Source organism: Passer domesticus, chromosome 4 (genome assembly GCF_036417665.1).
Source record: "Passer domesticus isolate bPasDom1 chromosome 4, bPasDom1.hap1, whole genome shotgun sequence".
Taxonomy (NCBI): Eukaryota; Metazoa; Chordata; class Aves; order Passeriformes; family Passeridae; genus Passer; species Passer domesticus.
The window spans coordinates 37057679-37081044 of NC_087477.1; the positions used below are offsets into that span (position 1 = coordinate 37057679).

The 23366-nt window shown below is 41.5% G+C and overlaps 1 protein-coding gene across 17 annotated transcripts in view; it reads right to left on the reverse strand.

The window, feature by feature from the left end:
- Positions 1-23366, reverse strand: part of DKK2 (dickkopf WNT signaling pathway inhibitor 2) — a 111646-nt gene that overhangs the window by 24149 nt on the left and 64131 nt on the right. For 14 of the 17 annotated variants that reach the window (XR_010360999.1, XM_064417156.1, XM_064417152.1 and 11 more), the window contains 3 exons: positions 21021-21179; positions 17222-17353; positions 12866-13074 (listed from right to left, as the gene is read on the reverse strand). Coding sequence is in view for 16 of the 17 variants with exons in the window: in XM_064417156.1 (XP_064273226.1) it covers positions 12866-13074; positions 17222-17270 (258 nt within the window). In the remaining variant the exon portion in view is untranslated. Of the gene's footprint in view, positions 1-12865; positions 13700-15750; positions 15825-17221; positions 17354-21020; positions 21180-23366 lie in introns of those variants that run through there. The other 3 variants (XM_064417164.1, XM_064417165.1, XM_064417163.1) reach the window with 3 other exon arrangements.

The window sequence follows — 23366 nt, forward strand, 5'->3', positions numbered from 1 at the left end:
AACAACTTTGGAAACATTGGACTTTTCAAAAATTTGAAGATACTCAGCCCTGTGTATAAGGATAATTTGTAAGGGAAGGATTTACTCATTAGCAAAATTCTTGAGGAAATTAGAAAGAAAAGCAAAAAGACACACATCCTCTCCTCCCCAAAACCCAAAAATCTTTATTCTGATTAATGAATGACTTGAAAATCTTACCCTTTTTGGAAAGTATTTACTTCTGCGGCTGATTAAATTTTAGCAAAAATCTTTGAAAAGTCTCCTCTGACTTGTGTATCCTACATACTTTGTAAATCTGTTCTAAGCCTCTTCGCCTCTTTCTTCTTTTTTTTCCATTTCCTTTTCATTGCAGTCATGTTTTCCATTTGCTGCAGCAATCTCTTTGGACTATTTAATATTTTGACTAAAAATGTGGATAGCGAAGCCACACTGGCATTCATGGGAATGTTAACACTACACTAATGTCCATGGGCGTTGGAGAGGATGAGAAAATCAGTGCCCACTGTCATAGACCCAAGGACTGGGTTCAGCTCATTAGTTAAGTTTTTGTATAATATTTGTATATGCACATCCTAACAGAAGTACACAAAACACAAATGCTTACATTGAACCAGATACTCTTAAGTTTCCTGATAAATTAAGGCAACAAGCAGGGCTACTTATGATACTAATAAAGAAAAAGTACTTACTGCATAAGTACCTAAAAGTTGCTATAACCCATCTCACCCAGAGAAAAGTGGCCAGGCCAGCATCCATCTAAATGCAAATTCTCAGAGGAATAAGATTACAGGCAAGCACAGAAGGACTTCTCCCAGTTGCATTCTCCCAGCTTCAGCCAACAGCCACTTAGACACATCTGAGGCTGGAAGTTCAGTACCTCCCAGTGCCATCTCTTGTCTCTATGTCTGTCTCCTCTCCATGGGAGCAGTTCCCACACATGGCTCCCACAGCATCATGTGGCAATGAGCTCCACAACATGAAAAAGTAGTTCCTGTCTGTCTGATAATTTCACATTGTCTGCTCTTGGCTCTTCTTTTACAGCAAACACTGAGTGATTGCTCCCCACTCACCTTCTTCTGACTCTTCAGTACTTTATTTCTCTCCATTCTGTTCTCCCATGGGCATCCCTTTTCCAAAGTAGGTCTTTGCATTCTATTTTCTTTCTCCTGTGTTTAAGCAGTTTTGGTGTTATGATCATCCCTTCTCCATTTAATCCTGACTGCTTTTATATCTTTTAACAGTTACTCAGCACCATGAGACTAGAACCAGTTTAAAAATGCCCTCTGTTTTGTCTTTTTTACTTCCTGATATTCCACTTGGATTTTTTAATATGCTCTTACTATTTATTTTTTGTCTCTCTGCTGCTGCTTCATCATGAAAAATAGATAAATTTACTCTAAATTACAGGTTATCACTTATGTGCCAAATTGCCATCACATGGTGCCATATTGTCATGATTTACACTATTAGAAATGGAATTTTACCCACAGCATTTATCTCTCAGGTGGTCAGTATACTGGCATTTACTGCAACTTTGTGGTCCACTTAAGTTTTTACTGTTGTAAACAAATTTTTGTAAAAATTTCTGTGCCCATTTTCCAGAACGTTTGCCAATAAGTTGAACAGCATCAGTTCTGAAAGGTTTATGTGAAGCTTTGCTCATAGCCTCCATGTACAGTGAAATGTGGCAGTTTAATTCTGCTTATTTTTGATTAATTATCAGTTATTCTATCAGTTATTAAATGGGTAATAACTTAGCATATCCATTTCTTGAAAGTTTTTTTGCTTGAACTATAGCTCCATTGGCACAAGTATTTGAAGAGCAAAAGTGGGGTAATTTGATTTTGATCAAGTGTTCACAAAATGTCCTCTAGTAGCAAATTGATTTCCTGTCTGTAGGGTCATTTAGGGCAGAAGGGGATCAAAAGTAAAAGCAGCGACCATTTTACTAACAAATGGTCAAAGCATGCAAGAACCAACACTTCCAGTAGAGTCAGGAGAAGCCGAGCCCCCATACTACAGGGACAGAGACGTGCATTGTTGAACTGACAAGGCATGAACTTTGTCCATGGCTGCTCTTGTCTGCTCAGACTGTTCAGCAGTGTGGATTTCACCCTTGCACCACCTCGGCACCCTTCAAGTCCTCCAAGCTGCTGTCTCACAGAAACTGGTCTGCCTTTTGATCAAGGGGTAAAATTCAAATTTAAAGGGCCACATTGCAAAATTAAAACAACAACACCACAAGAAAACTGAAACCAAAAAAAAAAAAAGAACCATTCATACATACACACAAAATGCACAAACTACAATTTCAGAACCAAATACTGACCAGCTGACAGAAGGAGCACTGGAGGTCAGACCAAGGAAAGAGAGAAAATGAAATCCAGAAACTGTCAGTCTGTGTTGCGCAATCTGTTTTCACAGAATCAGCTAAATCTGTACTTGTGAATTCCACTGCAGCTTTTGCTCCTACCGGCCCTATATCCACAGTATCTGGGAAATGACTTAAACATGACTCTGGAGAACAGCATGGGACCAGTGCTTCCAAAAGGCCAAAGTCAAAACGTTCACATATCAGAGATATGTGCCAGGGTAGCCGTCCCAGCTGCACAACACATGATGTGTCAACTGCTTTACACAGGGTGGGTCAGGAAAAGGCTCATTAAAGACAAGCACTACAGCTCTCCTTGCAACATCTCTGCATCCATGTCCAGTTTTACAGGGAAAAAAAAAGAAAAAAAAAAAAGATATGCTTGTTTAAGAAAAAAGTTACTCTGGATGAAGACTATAACCCAGAGAGAAGGGCTGGTATAACCATGTCTGCTACATTAGATACAGCCTATAACTGATTTTTTATGTAATTATTTCATCATTGAGGGAACAGCATAAAGTATTCTGATTAAATTTTTCAGTAGTAGTAATAATTATAACAAATTATTCTGATGACCAAAATCGGACTACCTTACATAGGTGATGAAAGAGAAGTGAGGTCCTTGTCCTTGAGAATGCCTTACACTGAGTCTCAGACAGACAACTTCCTCTGAATTTCTCTTGTGCATGGAAAAGACTATGACTACATTCCCTAACTGTATGAAGAACCTAATTCCCACTGAAAACATTCAGGGAGTTAGGTACATAAATACATTTCAGACTCATCCTGTCAGTAAACAGGGCCAAACCTTTGAGATGATTTTCTGTGCAGAAGTGTGTGGCACTTCTTGGATAAGGGCAATAAAGCAGCATATTTTGCAGAGCAAAGAGCTGAAGTGTAGCATTTCTGGCAGCATGAACTTGTGTCTATGGCCAAATTTTTTTTTGTGCTTCTGCTGGAAAACACTGCTGAAGGGAAGTGAGTTACATCACTTTTGTTTGGTACTGAATTGTCATCACCATTATGGATGCTACCCTCACTGTACCTGAAAGCTGTTCCAAATAAATTAAGATATCCTCCCAAGGCTGTTAAAGAAAGTAATGTGTTTTCTCTCATTTTACCCATCCTTGACCCTTCTGACCCCTTAACAGTAAAAAAGGCTTCAACCTCACCAAATATAAAAGTGAAGAAGTCACCCAGATCTGGAACTCACACCCCACTATCACACCTTTCATACAATGTCTCCATTGACTTCTAGTCATCTAAAGCCTTTAAAACAGAGTTAAGGCAGTGCTATCCTACTCACCTGTGTATGCCTATCAGAAGAGGATTTTGTGGGTGACTCTCCAAGACAAGAGCGTGACAGTGGATACCCACTCCATTGTCAAATGGCATCTTGGCTGACTGGGACTATGTGTGGCACAAACCTATCAGAGATTTTCAGAGTGCTAATCCCTCTAACACAGACAATCTGCAGCCCATTTGCTGTTCTGTTTTGGCTTTATTTTTTAACAGGGCCCTAAAACATATTTTTCCTTAAAATGACAACATTCTTTTCTGCCCTCTTTGTTCATGAGGCTTTGTGCACTCATAAACAGTTTAAGAGTTCCCTTCACACCTGCAGTGCACATGTGTGCCTGAAATAAAGATTCTCTTATCTATTCTTCACTGATAACTTGAGAGGATAGTGCTCAAGAAAAGGCATCATCCTTTAAAATGCATTGGACAAAACCAAACCAAAGCCCCAAAGCCACAGTAGTGACAGTGAGGCCAGCATGTCTGGGGAAGGAAGGATCCTCAAAGTTCAAGCAGAGAGGCTGAGAGGAGGACGAGCAGACCTGCACCTCCTTTCCAGGTGGCAAATCCTCTTCAAGGACACAAGCATGCCTCCTGTACCATCTCAAGGTTTTGTTCCATCCTTTATTGACCTTCCTGGGCTCTGTGTTGCTTAATTGGAAAATCAAGCCCAAAATGCTTCCCACTTAGCATAATCTGAGCTATGCTGAAGCTGTGCTGCTACTCAAAACCCTCTTGCTCAGGAAATGCCCCCCATGGACTTGTTTCCTCAGCAGGAGGTGGACCAACACGCAATGGGATGCGGTGCCCTGACTTCTCAGCTGCCTCATGCTGTTATAGCTCTGCTTGTGCTAACATCACTGAGCAGCCCCAGCAGATGAAAACCCTAAGCCAGCCTAACCACAGAACAGTTTGGGACTGGAAGGACTTTCTCACCCTCTTGCAGCTTAAGCATTGGTACAAAGTCTGAGAGAAATTTTTCTCCACAGGAAAACCTTAATCTTCTGGTTAGACAAGATCACACACTACAATTCGATACTTAATAAACTGTCGTGAAGCTATAATACAAGTATTCACTTGGTCACTTATCCTTTTAGCAATAAAAAACAATTGGGACTGAAGTTCAGTGGCAATTTGTTGCAGCTGCTGTGGCCAGGACCCTCTCAGAAAGTAATTTCCAGAGTATTCTCCTTGTAAAAAAGCCGTTTTCCTGGCGAAGAGTGGGATGCCTGGAAGATAGCAATGGGGACAAATCCAAGCACAGAAGTTTACAAGCATTCCTAAAGAGCATTTAAAAAACTCTGTGTTTATTTAAACAATTACAAAAACATTGTATGCAGCTAAGCAGTTTAGTACTACCACCAAACTATAAAGCAGACTTCTGCTCTAAAAAAAGCCCATGCAGTTTTTCTCTTTACCTGTAAGATGACATGAGGCAACATCAACATTTGGCTCCATATGGAGAAAGTGTGGAGAGAGGATGGGAACCTCCTGTTTTCATGGTCCTTTCTTGGTTCCCAAAGTTTCCATTCCTGAATTCTAACCTACACCCACGCTCTCTCACCCTACCACAGGAATTGGTTATGAATAATATACAAATGGAAATTTAGCTTTGTTGGGAGTAACAACTTTCAGTCTCGCTGGGCAACCCCATAGTGTTCAGTTCACACAGAGTGGTTGGTTATGTGAGCCAGATGGTGTCATTATTGCTACCTCAGTGGATGATAAACTGAAATTTAAGAAAGGCAGGTCTGGTAAAACATGACCATTTGATATGTCCTGTCTTCCCTCTCTCCTGAAGAATGACAGGGAGATGATGTTTGGAAAAAGAAAGGAAGGAAGTACACACCCGATACTCCTACCAAAGGGAGAGTGAAAGACTCCTAGCTCAGTCTCTGTGTGGGCAATCTAAAACCCCAGAAAACAGAAAGAAACACAAACTTTTATTTTTTGAGGTAGAAAACAGAATCCAGAGTCCACAACAAACTGGGTGGGAGGGCTCTGTGTTCTCATTTTCAAGCCAAAAGAAAAGAAACAAAGAAATATGGCAAGTACACTGCAGTATGTACTAATCTGGACAGGTCACGCCACAGCAGAATGTCCAGTTTAGCATCTTTTCAGACTGCCAAGAAGAGGTGCACCATTTTCTATAGGAACATATAGCAAAAAAAACCCCAAAATGAACCCAGTTTGGGAAGCTACCTTGCTCTGTGCAAAAGGAAAAGTAAAGAACTTCCCCCACCAGATGCACTACTTTCCGTGATGCTGTTCCAGTTAAGAATGAGATTCCAAGAATAAAAGTTTCCTGCTGCAACATCAATGTATTGTGTTCACAGTTCCTTTAAGAGATCTCCACTGTAGTCATTTCAGATTGCAGAGAGGAGATCATGCTGACAGCAAGTCACTGCTTTACTCGAGGCAAGCTGCCAAAACACGTAGAACTGAACCCTGTCCTCTCATTCACTGGACCGATAAATATGCTTTTAAAAGCATGCACAGCCTGGTTCACACTTACATGATGCACAGAGAATGAGGCAGAGGGCTTGCAGAGTGAAGCAACACCTCATTCCCAAGCATGTGCAGAGCAGTCTGCCTTTGCTTACTGCTAAAAATGCTAAACCAGTGCCATTTGCACTACACATGTGCAACATGCATGTCTCAAAGATTCATTACTATGCATATGAAAATTCAATCATATCAAAGCTTAGCTTTAAGAAAGTCCCAAGGGGCTGAACCGTGTGCTTATGTGCTTTGAGGGGGGGAAACCCAACAACTTTTAAGTTTTTTTTTCTTTTTTGTAGCATTGCTCTGCTCTTTCCGTTAGTAAGAACAAAATAGCTGCTGAATGAGTGAACTCCATGTTCCCACTGTGTGTTTGTATTCCATTTATTTTCATAACTCAAGTTCTGTTTGTGTGAACAAAAATGTATAAATTATAGATGGATTTAAGGCCTGTCCCCAAAAATCTGTAACAAAGATGAACAAAATTCATTATTTTATTTGCAGATGGCTGTGATTTAGTATTATGCTGTCCTTTAGTATGAACATATGTATCCTTTTAAGCCATCTCACTCGCTCTCTAACACTACATTCTGTAGCCCATTCTAGAGAAAAGGATTCTGCAATTAGCTTGGAAATACCATAAATCATCTATTTCCACATTTCATTACAATTTGAAAATTGCTTCATGTTCATTACAATTTCCATTAGAATAAATTTGACCTTCAGCCAAAAAAGGGAAAAAGTTACACTGAAGAAAAGTGATGGTTTGGGGACACACACTGCCAATGCATATCCTACATTTGGTGAAAAAAAGACGAGATTAAGTTCATGATCGCTAATGAAAATAAAAACTTTTGCAGGAAAAATTCATTTTAAAATAGTAGCAAAGCAAACCTTCTGATCTTCTTGGCTTTTGTATTGGCCTTTCACATCCATAGATATGAAGCTCATAGAAGCTTCCTATAGGTTTCAACCTAAAAGTACCAGAAACACCACGTAGAACACAGCAGTAAAAGACAAAGATTTCAAAAGAATTATCTTCAGTTCACTAAAAAAAAGAGTAAATATAAAATTCTTAATACACATTGAATTTTACCAGTGCAGTAAGAGCAGAATGGTAGCTTCTAGCTTTCTCCACCAAGTCTATGGTGTCACACAAACGCCAGCTCCTTAAATCCATCAAAGACATTTCATGACTGCGGTGCCAAAACCAACACGAAGCTCCACAGGATGTGGTGACAAGCCCCGTGGCAATGATGGGCCCAGTAGGAGCTGCTGGCTCCAGGTGTGTCCCACTACACCCTGATTCCAGCCCTGATTCCAGCCACAACCAGTGTGTGCACGCAGGCGGTGGCATGAACTTGGTAGCGACCTTGGCAAGCACATGCAGGGGGGGAAGCTCTTTCTTTTGAGGGTGTTCTCCAAATTAACATTTTTACATATACCTAAAACTTGTTTGGATATACTTAAAAAAATAAGCAGATATACAAAACCTGGTGAGTAAAGCCGTGCTGGAAAACCAAACAGAAGCAGAAGCTCCATGTGGCTCCTCCTCTGTAGAGCTAAATTCCTCCTGAACGACATTTGCAGGGTGAGGCATTTGTAAGTACAAGTGTAAAAGGACCAAAGGCTCTATTGACAAGCCATGAGATACGAAGTGCTTGCGAGAGACATCCGGTGTTGAGATAATTAAGATCAAAATTAAACTTGTGCTATATTTGCATCTGCAAAGCATCAGTTAATCAAACATAATGAGTTAATCAGACTCACTTTTCTGAGGGGAAAATGTAATCATGCTTCATCATCTTCTGTGTTGTCATTAAGCTCTGACAGACTTTCCATACAGAAACTGACTCTTCCTAAGTACTTGCACACCCAGCAGAACATCAGAGTTCTAGAAATTTTCTAGGTATTGTTGCAAAGCTAATAGGAAATACTGGTAGTAAAGTTACTTTATAGCAGCTTCTGATCTATATTATGACATCAGTTATTAATAACAATTTGAAGGGGACACCAAGCATGGCCCGGGAAGGAGATAATACTCTGCTCCCCATTTTTTGCAGTTAAGAGGGAAGCCAGTAGGTTATTTAGCAAGACTGCTGCCAGTAAACGAGTATGTCACCCAGATTTCTAACACCAAACAGCAAGAGCAAAGAATTAATCCTCTGGTGGCCTCTGCAGATTTAGCAATTCTGTATTTTTTTAAATTAAAAAAAAATAATAAAAGGCAACTATTGCTGGATGTAATTTCTAGCTATTTTAATTAATTTATTTTTAATCCCATGGAGAAATAATTTTTACAGTCTTGGTTGCTAGCTATTTAAGATATTGTGGTTACATTTTTGGTGTCTTTGGTACATTTTATTGTAACATTGTCAGGGCACTGCATTCAATTACTACATCTCATGCTGTTTTACTCGCTACAAAGCATCATCCAAACATTTTCTAGCAAGTCCTTGTGGGTAACTATGTCCTGTCCAAGAAACACATGTACGTCCATGCGTTAATAGGTATGAGATCAGTATCAAATTAGTCATTTGAATAAATGCCTCTTTGGTTTGGCTTCTGTGGCCTTGAACATCTTAGCTCAAACTGCAATAGAATTTTAAAAAAATAAACACATCTTAACATTAAACTGACTGCATTTGGAATACTAAGGCTATCTGACAGCTGTCTGTTATGCCTCTGCAGCACTAAAACTTGTCCCAGCTTTTCACTCCCTTTTCCAGATCATGCAGCCCCACAGATGTGTCAGTTCCCTCTACTGGATGTCCCAGTTCTTCCCTTCATTGCTACTGCTCCCATCATGTTCATGGGGAAGGGAAAGTCTCAGTGGGAAGCACAAACCCAAACAGCTATGCAGCAGCAAAAGGACAAAGGGAATGAGAGATGTGTCTTGCTGGGGAAGGAGCTGAAATGACAGCTTGTGGCCAGGAGGTGGGAAGGGAAGAAGATAACAGCACCCATAGATTAAAGAAGGAAAATAGCTGGAAATAAAGCTTGGTAGGTTACAGCCTACCAGATCATTAAAGGTGATTGAGTGTGAAGGTGTGGAAACCCCAGCATTGACAGAGGGGACACAGAGGAGAGAGGGGACTAAAACCCAGAGGCAAAAAGTCTAAAAGATGGTGAAGTGAATTAAAGAGGCTACAAAGTCATCGACCAGGAATCTGCGGAATGGCTATGCCTTTTAAGCACCATGCAGCCTGTGTTATTTTTCCTTTTAGGTTGCATCTCTATAGTTGAACTAGAACGCTCATGTGGGAGACTTCACCCAAACATAGTGGAAGCTACAGTTAACACACAGAAAAATTAATCTATCTTCACTGTCAATTATGACCCAGTTCACTGTATCATATTTTCCTAGAGACGGGATATATCCGGACCACTTTCACATACAGGTCATGGAACTGAGGTGTAGGATATCCCTAGAAGCATTTTTCTAAATCAAGTTTTGAGAGGAAATAAATAGCTGACAGTATATAATCCTGACACCCAATGCCCCCCGCCCCCCCAAAGCAACCTAGATTAGCATGCACTTACAGTACTGACTTTGAGCAAGAATTTACCTTGTGCAAATGCTGTAGACACTTTCTGATTCTCTGTGAAATTGGGGAAACATTAACAGTTTGTAGAAAAGGAAAAGCAGCAGTGACAGTAAAGAACAGTGAAGAGAATGAAATCTCACCGATTTATCACATCAGTGCTTCTCATTCTCTGCTGATCCAAGGCAGTAAAGGGAATAAGACCAGAAAATAAATAATATTCCTCAGAAAGACATAAAAATGTTAAGTCTTACTAAAATCCATATTTGCCTTGCCAGTCTCTCTGCAAGCTGGATCAACTTGCTTTGCTCATGTGAGTATTTTCATTAATTTAAACTGGAACTTTGCCTGACAAAAGAGCGCTGGATCTTCCCTTTCTGGGCAGAAGCACTGTAACTACCAGCTGAAAAACATCAACACTCCAGATAAGCCATCAACTATTGTATCGGCTGATTTATTGCTGATTAAACACTCCCAAGTTGCTCCTAGTCCTGAGAATTAACATAATTGAAAAGAAAATAGGTTGTAGGCTGATGGTCCTTTCATCAGTTTTGGTGATTTCCATCATGTGTATGTCCAGACCTGAAAGCACAGCTCGGAGACTTCAAACAACAGCAAAATTCTATTGATTTTTCTTTACCATGCATACCCTTGGTCCTTATTAAAACTATTTCCTAGCTGTAAACAAGACACTCAACTCACCATCTGTGGTTGCCAAGATATAAAAGATACTCTTACTTTTGAGACATTACAAATTCCACTAATTCAACAGATTGTTTTAGAAAGAAATGCATATGCCTGCTCTTTTGCAAGTGGCATGGTAAACTTCAGTGCAAAGTCCCATAATCTAAACAAATTAAGCACTAACCTAGTAAGAGAGTACTTTAAAAAATATTATGAAATGACTTAATTGGTTGATATGCGTGACAGCGCTGTTAAAAAACGCGGCGGCTTACCAGCCCTACAGCTGGAAGTATCACCAAAGAGAAAATGTTTTCAGAAAAGAGCCCATTTTTCTCTTTTTTCTTTTGTCTTTTCATTGCTTTTTTCTTTTCCTTTTTTTTCCCTCTCTTTAATTTTCTTTTCCTTGTATTTTCCCTTTTTTTTCTTCTTTTTATTGCAATTCTGCATTAACTGTGTTGCTTCAGGCAGATGGCCAAAAGTATCATCTAGAAATATTAGGAGCAAATCTGTGTCATTTTCACAGACCTCTGTGTGAGGCCATGAAGGACCTGGGGACAGAATTTCAGGGAGAGAGGGTAAATTCAGTGCTGACAGCCCTTGATGGGAGGTCAGGCTTCACTCCCTGGGTGTCACAGCCACCAATTCTCCGGGGGTCTTTGCTTATGCTACAAACATGAAAACATGCATGACGTCTCTTCTACCACTACAGATACTTACAGTGCTGTCTTTCACTTGAAATGTGCCTGTTGAGTTCATGACAGTAACTAGAAGTGCCCAGAAATCGCAGTCCAGGCTGGCAAGTTAGGGGCAAATCTTGCAAATACAACAAGTAGGTAGCACAAATTGTTTTTCAGGAACTGGGTGAATTATAATCAATTATTCTCAACATTGAGCTGACTACACAGTGAAGCGCTGAGGACATTGTACACAGGGGAAGGTGGCAAGACTTCCCCTTTGCCAAAAGGCAAAAGCTGGGCAGCAGAAACTCACAAAACTCATGAGACTGCTAACACTCAGTGGGAAAATAGGACCTGTATTTGGACATTTTGTGAATACATTAAAAACAAAAGAACATCCAAGGAGAACATATAAGAAAGTGCATTGGGCACCTCTATCTCCTCAAGGTGATTCAACATAGTAATGTAACTGTAATTAGTAAAATGTGAACAAGAGAAGAGCACAGTACTTTAGTAATATGAAACTTCATCACAGCATCTCTTGCTAAACTTTGCTTAGAGGTAAGGAGAGGCAACCAAATTCTGAGTAAATTATAAAGCAGTTGAGTGGCTAGGGAAAGAAAGCTTGGAAATTTCTCACACACAAAAACCAAAACTATCACTACTGTTACTATGCTTGTACACAAAACCAAATTACAGCATTCAATTATTAGGAAGCTGATGTTAATCACTAGCAATTTCAGTGGATTACTTGAACTTTCAGCTTCTCTGCTGCTATAAGGAAAATTTAGGCAAGTACAGACCCTTCAGCATTGAGTATTTTGCCTTTTTAGTGCTGAATGTTGGCAGCTTTCTAGCTGCTACACTGTTGCTTATGAAAAGCAGCTGTATTTAGAGATACTAATAATACCCAATAAAATCTACATTTTCTGAAGAAGTCTACCTCTTTCGACATCACAACACGCAACATTCATACCATCCAGGTTAAGACTTGAGAGGGAAGAACAGGACTGATGACTTAAAATGCTGCTTTACAATTTAGTGCAAAGACAGTTGAATGAAGATTATTTTCTATCAGACTGCAAGTTTCCAGGTAGGGTAGAGAAGAAAGAGGACTGCCCAAGCAAGTAAGGGTGTTGCGGTTTTTTCCCCTTAACCTTTTTTTTTTTCTACAACATTTTCCATCTTCTTTACATTCAAACTCTCATAACCAAACAAAACTTCCACAAACACTGGAGCATATTCTGGACCAGGAACCTAGAATTTGTTTTCTGTCTTATTAAACAAAGGACTGTACCTTAAAGTATGACACAGGGATAGCATGCTTTTTTATTCTCACCAAGGATAAAGATACCAGAGATCACCTTGCCAGGTGTGATTTTTAAAACCAAGTTTGTTACACTGCTGTGAATTTTTACTTCATGTTCAAATTTGCCTCACCTATTCAAATTCAACTCATTTACTGTCTTGAGAGTTAACAAGAAATTTCTTCCTTTGCTTCTGGCAACCTTTTGAAGGAGTCAAAAAAAGAAATGCTGAAGATGATAGATTTTTAGATTGCTCTTTCTTCCATCAGTTATTAACCCTACAGAGAAAAATGAATGGTTTAAACCTCCCAGGTGCACAGTACTTAACACCTATTACGAGATTATATTGTCCCAGGCAAACCCAACTAAGTAAAATAATTAATTTAGCATACTAAAGCTCTGAAAACAATATGAGGGGGAAGACTAGCAATTATTTACATACAGCACACAGACAGACACTCGAGCAATGAAGCCATATCCTACCTCTCCTTGCCGGTGATAGTGCTTGGGAGGTTTTCCCATCTGCTCTAGCATTTTGCCCTTCTTACTGCTAGCAAGCATCAGTCCCTGGTGGATGCCTGCAGATCTGTTGGTTGCCTGAGTTGGAGCCTCCCCCATCAGGGTGGACTTGATGGAGTTCACCTTGGAGCTGGAGCTGTCTAGCTGGGAGCTCTCCACGATCAGGACCGCGGCTAGTAAGAGGAGACAGCAGGAGCACTTATTCCACATCAGCACGATCATCTCCCCTCCCCCAAAAGGATTATCTTTTTTCTCCTTTTTTCTTTTTTTCTTTTTTTGGCTATGAAAACACTAGCTGGGGGGGAAGTTTTTAAAAATATCTCCCGAAGTTGATAAGGAAGCAATGGATTTCAAAGCCACTCAAGGAACTGCTGTTCTGAGACACGGGAGAAAAATACTTTTAAAAAAGGATCCCCTAAGAAAAAAAAAAAAGAAAAAAAAAAAGAAAAGAAAAAAAAAGTGACAAGTCTATAGGCAGTAAGCGACTGTCAGGTCTGTGATGTCTTTTTTCCTCCAGGTCCTCGAGAAGTCCAGGCAGCGAGAGCAATATGCTGCGAAGGAACTGCACCCGGGCAGCTCCCCGCCAGCACAGGCACCAGCACGTTTGCTAAAGCTTCAGAGGAAGAGTGAGCGAGTTACTTCCCCCCACTCCTCCTTCTCTTGCTGCTCAAGCCAGCAGAGAGGAAACTCAAACCAGATCCAATCCAAGCAGCACCGGCAAAAGCTGGGCTTAGTTTTCTTTCACTCTCTCTCCCCCCTCTTTACTTTTTATTCCCCTCCTCCTTTTTCTGCCTTTTGCCTCAGCAGTCAGCAGGAGTGAAAGCGCCCGGTCTCCTCCTACTCTTCCTCCTCCTCCTCCTCTCCTCCTCCTCCTGCAGCCCGGCCGGTGCGGGGCGAGGGGTTCTGGGCATCCGGCGGCGGAGCAGCCCCGGGACCGGCCCCGGGAGGGGAGGCAGAGTCCCCGTCGGGCTTCCTGCGCCGCTGCCCCTCGCACTCGGTGGTCTCGAAGTCTCTCGCTGACCCCTCCGCAGCCCGCAATCCCCATCCCCGGGAGGGACATGCCCCTCAGCGCCTTCCTTCCCCCCAGCCTGCCGGTCTCCCCCTCTCGGCGGCGGGGTCAGCCCGGGCCGGGCGTGCTCCGCTCCGGGCTGCGGCTCCGCTCGGGGGCCCAGCCCCGCCGTGCCCCCTCCCCGACACCGGGCTGCCGCAGTGCCACGCGTGTCGAGGTGCCCCAGCTGCCCGAAGCGCTGGGACGCGCAAAGACCCTCGCACCCGCAGGGCTGAGAGAGAGAATCCCGCCGAGCCTGCTGCCGAGCCAGCGGGGTCCAAGCGAAGGGCACGTCCAGCCGAGAAGGCTGCGCTGCGCTCTTCCACACCTGACCCTTCTCATACCGCAGTGCCAACATCAACCCAAAACACTTTCTTCGTGTCCACTTTCTCCATTTCCTCGGCATCATTGTAATAAAACCCCCAGTGCTACGAAGTACACCCACACCATCCAACACATCACCTCGCTGCAGCACCAAAACAGCGCGTTTCAGAAACAGAAGGTATACAGGGACACAGAGCATAAAATTAGCAGAACAGTACAGCTCTTAACTTCCCCCTGCAAAAGCTCTAGAACGAAGCAGAGAACATCACCATGAGGCACTCAGTTACTGCCATGGAGCAGCTACAATCTCTTGTCCTTCCCCTGGACATGTGAAAGAGGGGTGGAGGGAACAAAAGATGGTGAGGGGAACAGCGTTCTTGCCATCCCACATGTTCCTGTATGAACATTACCTTGTCTGGGAACAGTGGAGAGAATTTTCATGCTTTTCCCTCTTCTGAAGGGTCCCTCCTCTAATCTATCAATCATTTCCTCTTACTCTAGCCCTTTACATAGCAGAAGGGAGGGAACAAGAAATGTGCGCTTTGAAATTTCATTTATTCTAAATTAACTGCTGTGCAAACAGCACTTGCCAAGGCAAGAAAAACCAGAAAGGAGCCAGGCACCGTTTTGGCCTCCAGTGAGCAGAAGCCCTCTTGGGAGCTCTCTGCAGGAATGCCCCAGGAACCACACCACCTTGGATAAGGTTTGTCAAATGTTGTCTAGCTAGCATCATGTGACCAGTGTGTCCTAACCTCATGGGCTGTATTATATGAGACAGAGCACCTTGTGAAGAATGGAGTCATTTGTGTCTTTATCCTCAGCTCAAACCTTAGAATTGTTTGAGAGAATTTAAATCCATCTCCTGGGGCAGATTTTGAACATTTTATCTTCCTTATCAAATGACCTCTTACTTTAGGAGATCACTATGTTTTTGTTTTTTTGGTTTTTTTTAAGTAACAACTGAAATGACATGTCAGTGCCAAGACTGAGTTTTAAACTCTTCTACAGAGTATGACACTTTGACTTCGGATGAGTTTGTGTTCACTGGGTTTGAAACTGAAAGAAATTTTATTGGACTTGATTTCAAAAACTTAGGTTCAAAATTAAAATTAATTTTTTTTGTACTCAGTTTCGCAAAGAGAAAGGAATGAAAAAAAACCCCTCAAGTTTATCTTATTCACAGCATTTCCTTTTTTTCCATCTTTGTGCAGCTTCAAATAAACTAAATTTACCTTTCTGACTTAATTTTTGGTAATGCTTGAAGACATTTTTAAGGAAATGTTTCTGAAAAATCAGAAAGGAATTTGCTACTTCACAGGAAAGAGACATAGCCAGTCTTTTTTTGATTTTTTTTTTTACTTGGCTTTTGACACCCAGGCTTCATGGTGCTTCAGCCCCCCCAACCCAAAAGCAAACAGCTATCCATGCCCACAGGAAAAGCTCTAATAGGTAATGTCATGGAAAATTCTTATCTCACCTGTGTTTCTCTTACCCAGGAAGGAACACAAATTTTTAAGTCAGTGGTAGTAGAGTATTATCCACCAGAGTTTCCTGGAACAAGGGAAGATTATAAAGAGAACAAAACAATTTGATGAGACATGCGAAGAGAATTCATGCCATTAAAAACACAATACAATGACCTCATGCAAATATCATACAGCTCTTCTGGAAATAAATGGACATGGGTGGTACTAAAAGAGGCACACAGCACCTAAAGATTAGATAGTAAGTAGACTCTAAATTAACCAAATATACGTCTATTAAAATGCAAGCCACATTAGAAGTCTTTAGAAGCAAATAACAAAATCCTTCTATATCCAGAACACTTAGAAATTAGAAGAAAACTGAGAAGGAACAATCAAAGCTTTTCAGCTATCTCAGAACAGGTGCCCCAAACTCATTTTGTCAATCAGTCCGGATTCACTGATGTTCATCAGTCAGCTGTATTTAACTAAGTTCCTGGGTATTAATTTAAATTTAGTGGGAATAGAAATGGGTAACTTTACAACAGGGCAAGACCTATCTTGTGACTCACTGCTCTGTAGGGAAGATATTTTGCAGCATCTCTGAGGAACTGGGAAGAGGTATTGCTTTATCAGCCTGACAGACATTTCCCTCTAGAGGAAGCAACAACCCACTTCACTGCAGGGCAGCTGCTGCCAGACCAACAGGATGCTCAAGACCACAGAAAGCAGAAGTAGATGGGCAGGACACTAAATCCATGTTAGGGAGGAGCTTTTGTTTTGCTCCTCTTAACAAAAGCTTGTACTTGTAGAGAAACAAGCTATTTGGTAGTTTGATGGGGAGTTTTTTTGTTTTGTTTCCCACACACACACACTTTTAAGTAGCATTCAAGCCTCGCCTTTTCTACCTCAAACTGGTCAAATACAGACTTCCAAACTGACGTGTAAATTACCTGTGCTTCTCACTTCAGCAGCCCTGATGCACCTCAGTCTGTATACAGACTTATTTCACAATATCCACTTAAATAAGACAGTATGGAGGCAAAAATATCAAGAGGCATCTCTGCTTTTCACATTTATGACTGTGCCACTGCAACTTATGTTTTGAGAAGCATCAAGAACTTCTAAAACATTAAAATGCCATTGGGCACATTGTGTTTCTCCATGGGGCTCCTCTACCAGAGAACCAAGGGCATGGAGTGCACTAAGCAGAGGTTGTCACACAGAAGATCATGCAGAAACACAGTCTATCTTTAAATTCTCCTCTAAGTTTGATGCCTATTCTGGAGAAGCTAAGGCCCACATACTTTGTGTGTGGTTAGTCAAACCACCCAGAGCAATTCAGTATTTTGTGCCCAAAAGGACCTTACTTTGCAGGTAACCATACAGAATAATGGAAGCAGCACTACCCCAAAAAAACAGTGAACGGCAAATCCTACATCAGAGGTGGGAAGGTCACGAGAAATCTCTCACCAAGTCTCTTACCAAGTGCCATCCTGCAGGGACTGAATCTGCTCCTCATCGCTGCATACATAACCACAAATCTTCCTGGGATCCTCCAGAAGTGGGATTTATCCCTCGACTCTGGGTATGTTCCACATTAACTGCTGTTTCTTCCTGAAGAATTCCAGTAGGCAGAAGGAGGAAGAGGTTACAACCCAGGCACAGAAGCCTGACAGCCAAGAGGGCCACGCTCATTAAATGCCAGTGAGACCTCCAGTGCAAACACTGAGAACTACATCAGGGTACCACAAGTGTTCAGCTCTCCTTTCATTATAAAAACCATATTTATTGTAATACAGAAGTCTGCATTTGGATCTCTTTGGAGCTAAACTAGCATGCTTTCTGTAAGAAATATAGGGCTTTTCATTTGTCTCACTTGCACCCATGGAAAGGAGACACACCACAGAGATTCTCTTTATTTCTAAACCCGGTATTCATTCCCTGAACAAATGTTGGAGGTTTAAATGGTTCAAACACATACTTCCATTTCACAAATGTTTTGGTGTTTCTCTTAATTAAACTTGTTCAGAAATTTATTGAGAGAATTGAGTGGCCTTAAGCAAACAGAAGTTTTATAGAATTTTTCCAGTTATACAACTTATTCTTGACAAAAAAAAGGCATAAAATTTATTTAAATTTGGGGTATTATCATTCACTGATATTAATATTTTAATTCCTTTTCTACTGTCTCGTTTTTCTTTGCCAGGCAGTTCCATTACATTAACTGTAGGCTTTTTTCATTTTTCTTGGGAAGAGAATAGGATTTGGTGGGGGACAGGCTGTCAGGAGAGACATGGAAAAGAAAAGCAACCATTTGTCCTCTTCTCTCTCCTTTGACTCTGAAAGTTTTATAAGACAAAATATTTGGAAAGAGCAGAATCTAGCAGAAGTCAAGATAAAAGCAAGAAACAAAAGAATACAAAAAATTAATAAATTAAATTTAAAGATAAAAGAGAAATAGGATGTAATAAAGAGATCCTTTACCTGACCTCCTCAAAGGGGCAAAATTACACACTGTAAATGTAAAATATTATGGGCCCGATTGCAATCCTGTGTATTTTACAGCATCTATATTTTAAGCCATGTGACTTTAGTTGAACCCTTTTTGATTTACACCAGCTTTAGTTAACTCTAATGTCCTATGTTTTTATTTCCCTTAAATAAACAAAATTACCTGTTCTTCAAATTAAATCTGTTCTTAATTCTATATAAAGCACTTAGGAATACTTGTCATATGAAAGACATTCTATTACACAGAGGTGTATTGTTTTTTGTTATTATTTTTTAGGCTTACCAGCTGCACTGAATTTCCATTGCCCCTCACATAAACTCTAACAATTTGGATATGGCCAAATCTCTCCTAGAGTTGCTCCTGGGGCCTACTCTGTCTTTTATTTAATTTCTGACTAAAAAATTCAGTCAGGACCATCAAACAATAACTACTTTTTGCTAAGGCTACAGCTCAACAACATTTTTTTTTTTAAGTACATTTAAGGATCTTCTTGGGGATGACTTTTGGGTTCATTGATTTCCTTTTTTCACCATTTTTATATTTAGCTCCCAACCAAATCCTCTCAACAGAAAAGGCTTTGCACGGCAGTAGAAGGGCAAGAGTGTGCAGGCACTGCTGGTGGAATGGGGACCAAGGGCAACAGGATGTCCCCACTGCAGCACTTCCATGAAATGTCTCATGGCCTGGGGCTGTGGCCCCAGCAAAGCCCTCTGGGGACAAGCTGGGGACTGAGGCCATGACATGGGTGTCCAGAAATCCACAGTAATGCAACCCATGGCAGCCACAAACCCCTTCTCCACAAGTAACATTTCTACATCCCACCCCTCATTAGAGCTTATGCCATGTCGCACTGAAGTCCACAGGTGGGACTCCTACCCCAGGAACTGTCTCCCTGCTCCTGCTTCTCTTTCCCTCTTGACAGATGGTGTGTGAAAGGCACAGCCATAACCCTGCGAGCCGTGGAGACCCTGCTGCAAATGCTGGGACACACGGCCAGAGGAGCCAAACTCCTCCTCCTCTGCCTTCATCCCTTAGGCTCAGGGCGGTGGGACACGCTGTCGGTGCGCTGCAGGGCGGCGCAGGGAGCTGCTGCCAGCGGTGGCATTGAAAGCGGTGGCACTGCCAGCGGTGGCACTGCCAGCGGTGGCATTGTCAGTGGTGGCATTGAAAGCGGTGGCACTGCCAGCGGTGGCATTGAAAGCGGTGGCACTGCCAGCTGCCACCACCACACCCCTGGTGGGAGCATCCCGGCGCTGAGGTCGTGCCCGGCCACATCAAGCAGCCCCAGCTCACCTCTTCCTCTCCCAAGGCTCCCCTCGCCCCCGAAGTGTCAGCAGGCACAGGCACTGGTGTCACTGGCGCCTGACCCGGCTGAGCGGCGGCGGGAGGCTCCAGCTGCAGCCCGAGCAGGAGGCACAACCGCAGCCCGGAGAGAGGCAGGCTCACAGCGTGCAACCCCGGGCACGGAAACAGGAGGAGAAATATCACGTCCTTTGATTTCTGTATTTTTGGGTCTAATTCCTAACACCATGCTCCTCGTGAGCAGGAAGGCAAATGATGCAATAAAACTGTTTTGAAATTCTTATTTATATTTTTTTCTCCCGCTGATAGTTTTTGAAAAAGATGAGTACTGAATGTTACAGTTATTCCTCATAAATAACTCCTTTTCCTGATTAAAACAGTCCAGGATGGTGTCAGAGTTAATTCACAACACAGTGTGCTGTGACTAGCTTGGTTGCTCACAGTCCAGGATTTCAATCAACCTCTCTGACAACAATTAACCCTTTGGAGCAGGAATAACCAACTTCTTGGAAGGATGACAAAGCACTCCCAGCCCATCAAAATTAATAACCACTGATAAACATTGCTTCAAAAAGCCAATGCAAGAATAGGTCATCTTAAATTATTTCGAGCCATTTCATTTTTTTCTCCAAAACACCTTCACCGTGTCAGTGAACTAAAAGCCACCTGACCACGCTCCCAAAGCCACATGTATTTTAGCACTGATCAGACAAAGAAGTCCTTTCCAGAAGGAAAGTTTCAGCAAAACACAATGAAGGGGCAGCTCCCACCGCTGGGAGGCTACAAGCTAAACCCCCCAGTCTCCCCCACAACCTCCCTGGGGGCCAGCCACATGTGCAGAGCAATGGCCAGGCAGTATTTCCCGTGTTCCTGCCGTGTGTGAGCAGGAATGCTGCTGGCCCCACCAGAGCTTTCCCCAGCACCAAGAGCCGCGGGGAGGATGTATGTGAGCTACACTGGGAACGCTCAGCACGTGGTTTTCCAGAGGATCACAACTCACAAACCAAAACATGAATCCGCGGTAGCTCAGAAAGGCGGCTGGCTTGATATGGAAATAGCTGAAATTTCAGCCTCTCTCCCTCCCCCAGCTGCATATGTTGAAGAGTTGTTAAAACAAGAAAAATATCTATAATTAGCAAGCCTACATACACCCATTTTCTTTGCAATATTTTTAGCAATATTGAGCCAAGTTACTCAAACTTTCCAAAGAAAAATAACCGTAAGGAAAATTCCCTTCTCTGAAATGAAAGCAGTAGAAAATTATGAGGTTAAAAAGGGTTAGAATGGAAACCGTTGTGCAACCTTAGCTATAATAAGGACTGAAAAAACTGATTGTTTTTTATTACATTTATTTCATGTTGTCTGATAAACAGATTTCATGTTGTCTTCAGCAGTCACAACTGAAGACTGTATAAAAGACCAAATGTAAAAATAGCTTTGTTCATATGCTTTGTCTTTCAAACCTACCTTATATATGGTTTTGGAGCTAGGATGGTGTATCTAGAGGCTGTAATAAATATCCCACTCTCAGGGTAACAGCAGACTCTCTGCTTTGTCAATAATTGAGGTTGCTTCCTTCTCTGTATGACTGTTCAATTTTTGTCCTGTCTTTAGTTTTCAAAATACCTAAAAAATAAAGAGATAAATATCTTAAAATAAGCTCCTTTACACTCCTCTGCCACCCTCCCCCTCAGTTTTTGTACCACAAGTATATTGCTTTAGAATGTGGAGATAATATGACAGGGCAAAAATTCCTTGTCCACAATATAAAAATTTATGCTGAATGGTTAGTTCATTAAACAGACTGAAAATCTGTCCTACTAACAGGTTAATACAACTGTATTTGATTTTTCTGCTTGCATAGCAGAGAAAAAAGAACCTCAAGGTAGCACTAAAGATACCAATCTCTTTGATCTATCAGTCACTGAGGGTGGACAGCAAAAAAAAAGAAAAAAAGGAGTTCAGTCCATATTGTTTTGAAGACATTGTCTACATAGCTGCTAAAATAAAGTAGGAGCAAAATGCCGGATTATGGTACATTTTTCTCCCTAAAATCTTTGAAGAAGGTAAAATTAGGGTAGCCATTTAGTGAACTATGCAGGCTTCATTCCTGGCTTAATGCAGAGGTGACAGTGAGCAACTGTGAAGCTCAGTGGTTACGGGTCAGAACAACGTGCTGCAGTTTTCCCCTTGCCAGTGTATATTTTTTACTCATTTCCTTGGCTGTAAGTATTTCCCGATTTTACTCTCAGTGTAAAAAAAGAAGACAAAGGTGAGAAGGGGAAGAAAAGGGAGACTCTCCTCTTTGGTGAGCAGCCCAGTTTGCTAATGAGAAAAGAGCTTGTTTCACTGCTCAAAGCACAAATAATCCTGGGAGCATCTAAATTTACTCCCATTCTGGCATTTGGTAAGCCAGCCTCACTCTGGCCTTTGGTAATTCAAAGACAATGACTATGTAAACCTCAGCCTTAGCTTCCTTCCCAAGGCTTGGCTCCTTCTAGCACTGTGCTATGATACAAGGAGCTCTGTCCCAGAATTTTCCAGCTGAAAGGGTTAATTGAACATTTTTGCCAGCTTTACTCAGCATAACTTCTCTGGGTCTTAGAAGAAGTTAGCACTTGAACCTCAGCTGGTGGTTCAGAGACCCCTGCTAAATGAATTCCTGGTTTAAGTGCATTGACACTGATGGAGTTACAAGAGCAACAAAACTGGTCCTTTGCCTTATTTGCTGTTATCCACAATAGGCAGCTCTATTTTTCTACATAACAAGTACCAGAATACTGAATATATTAGCTGCCAAGAAATGCAGAACAAACCGACTTACATGTTTTTCCCTTTATTTCCATCATCTGACCTTTGCTTTTTATGTCCTAGGAGCAAGCTGCAACTTTATTTACATCTATAATCTAGATGAAATGCTAGTTTGTGTGTAGAAAACTGTGGACTTTGGTCTTTGAATTCCACTTTCCTTTTTTTTTTTTTTTTCAGAGCATAACATAATGAATTAATGGAAACATGGAAATGTTAGGTTTTAGAATTATACTCATTTCAAGTTTCTGATTCTTTCAGCCCAGACTTGATCCTTTATTCTTCCCTTGAGGTTTGAAGCATTAGTTCATAGACTAAAATATAAACTTGTGTCCTGACACAAAAGGTACTAAAATCACTCATATTGCCCAGTTCAATAATAATAATAGCTTTGGAATACCCGTTAAAAGATTGACTGTAACAAAAGGTGCTACTAGCCATCTCAATTTTGCAGAAAGTATCAGTAGAGAGAAAATTAATTATTAAAACAGTGGAATTCAATTTCTTAGGAAGAGAGAAAAATCTAAGAAACGGTAAATACTAAGACAGTCAACATAAAAAGTGAAGCAGATAATAATCTAAGTATGACTTATGGGGGGTGAGAAGAGTTTAAATAGAATCACAGAATCACAGACTGGTTTGGGCTGAACAATCCCAATTCCCTCATCCTTTCCTCATATGAGAGGTGTTCCATCCCTCCAATCAACTTTGTGGCCCCTCCTTTGGACTCACTCCAACAGGTCTATGTCCTTCCTGTGGTGGGGACCCCAGAGATGGACACAGCACTGCAGGTGGTGTCCCCAAGGTTTCAAACCTGCAGCTGAATACATTGACTCTGGTTTTCTTCACCAGTCTGATCAACTTTGGACATTTAACTTATATTTTCCAAATCTCCATTTTTTTACTTCTGTGTATCTGCCTAGACTTGGCTCTGATTGCTAGTGAGAAAGAATATCTCACTTCTACCCCATACTCTATGTCTAGGCTATGCAATCTTCCCAATTT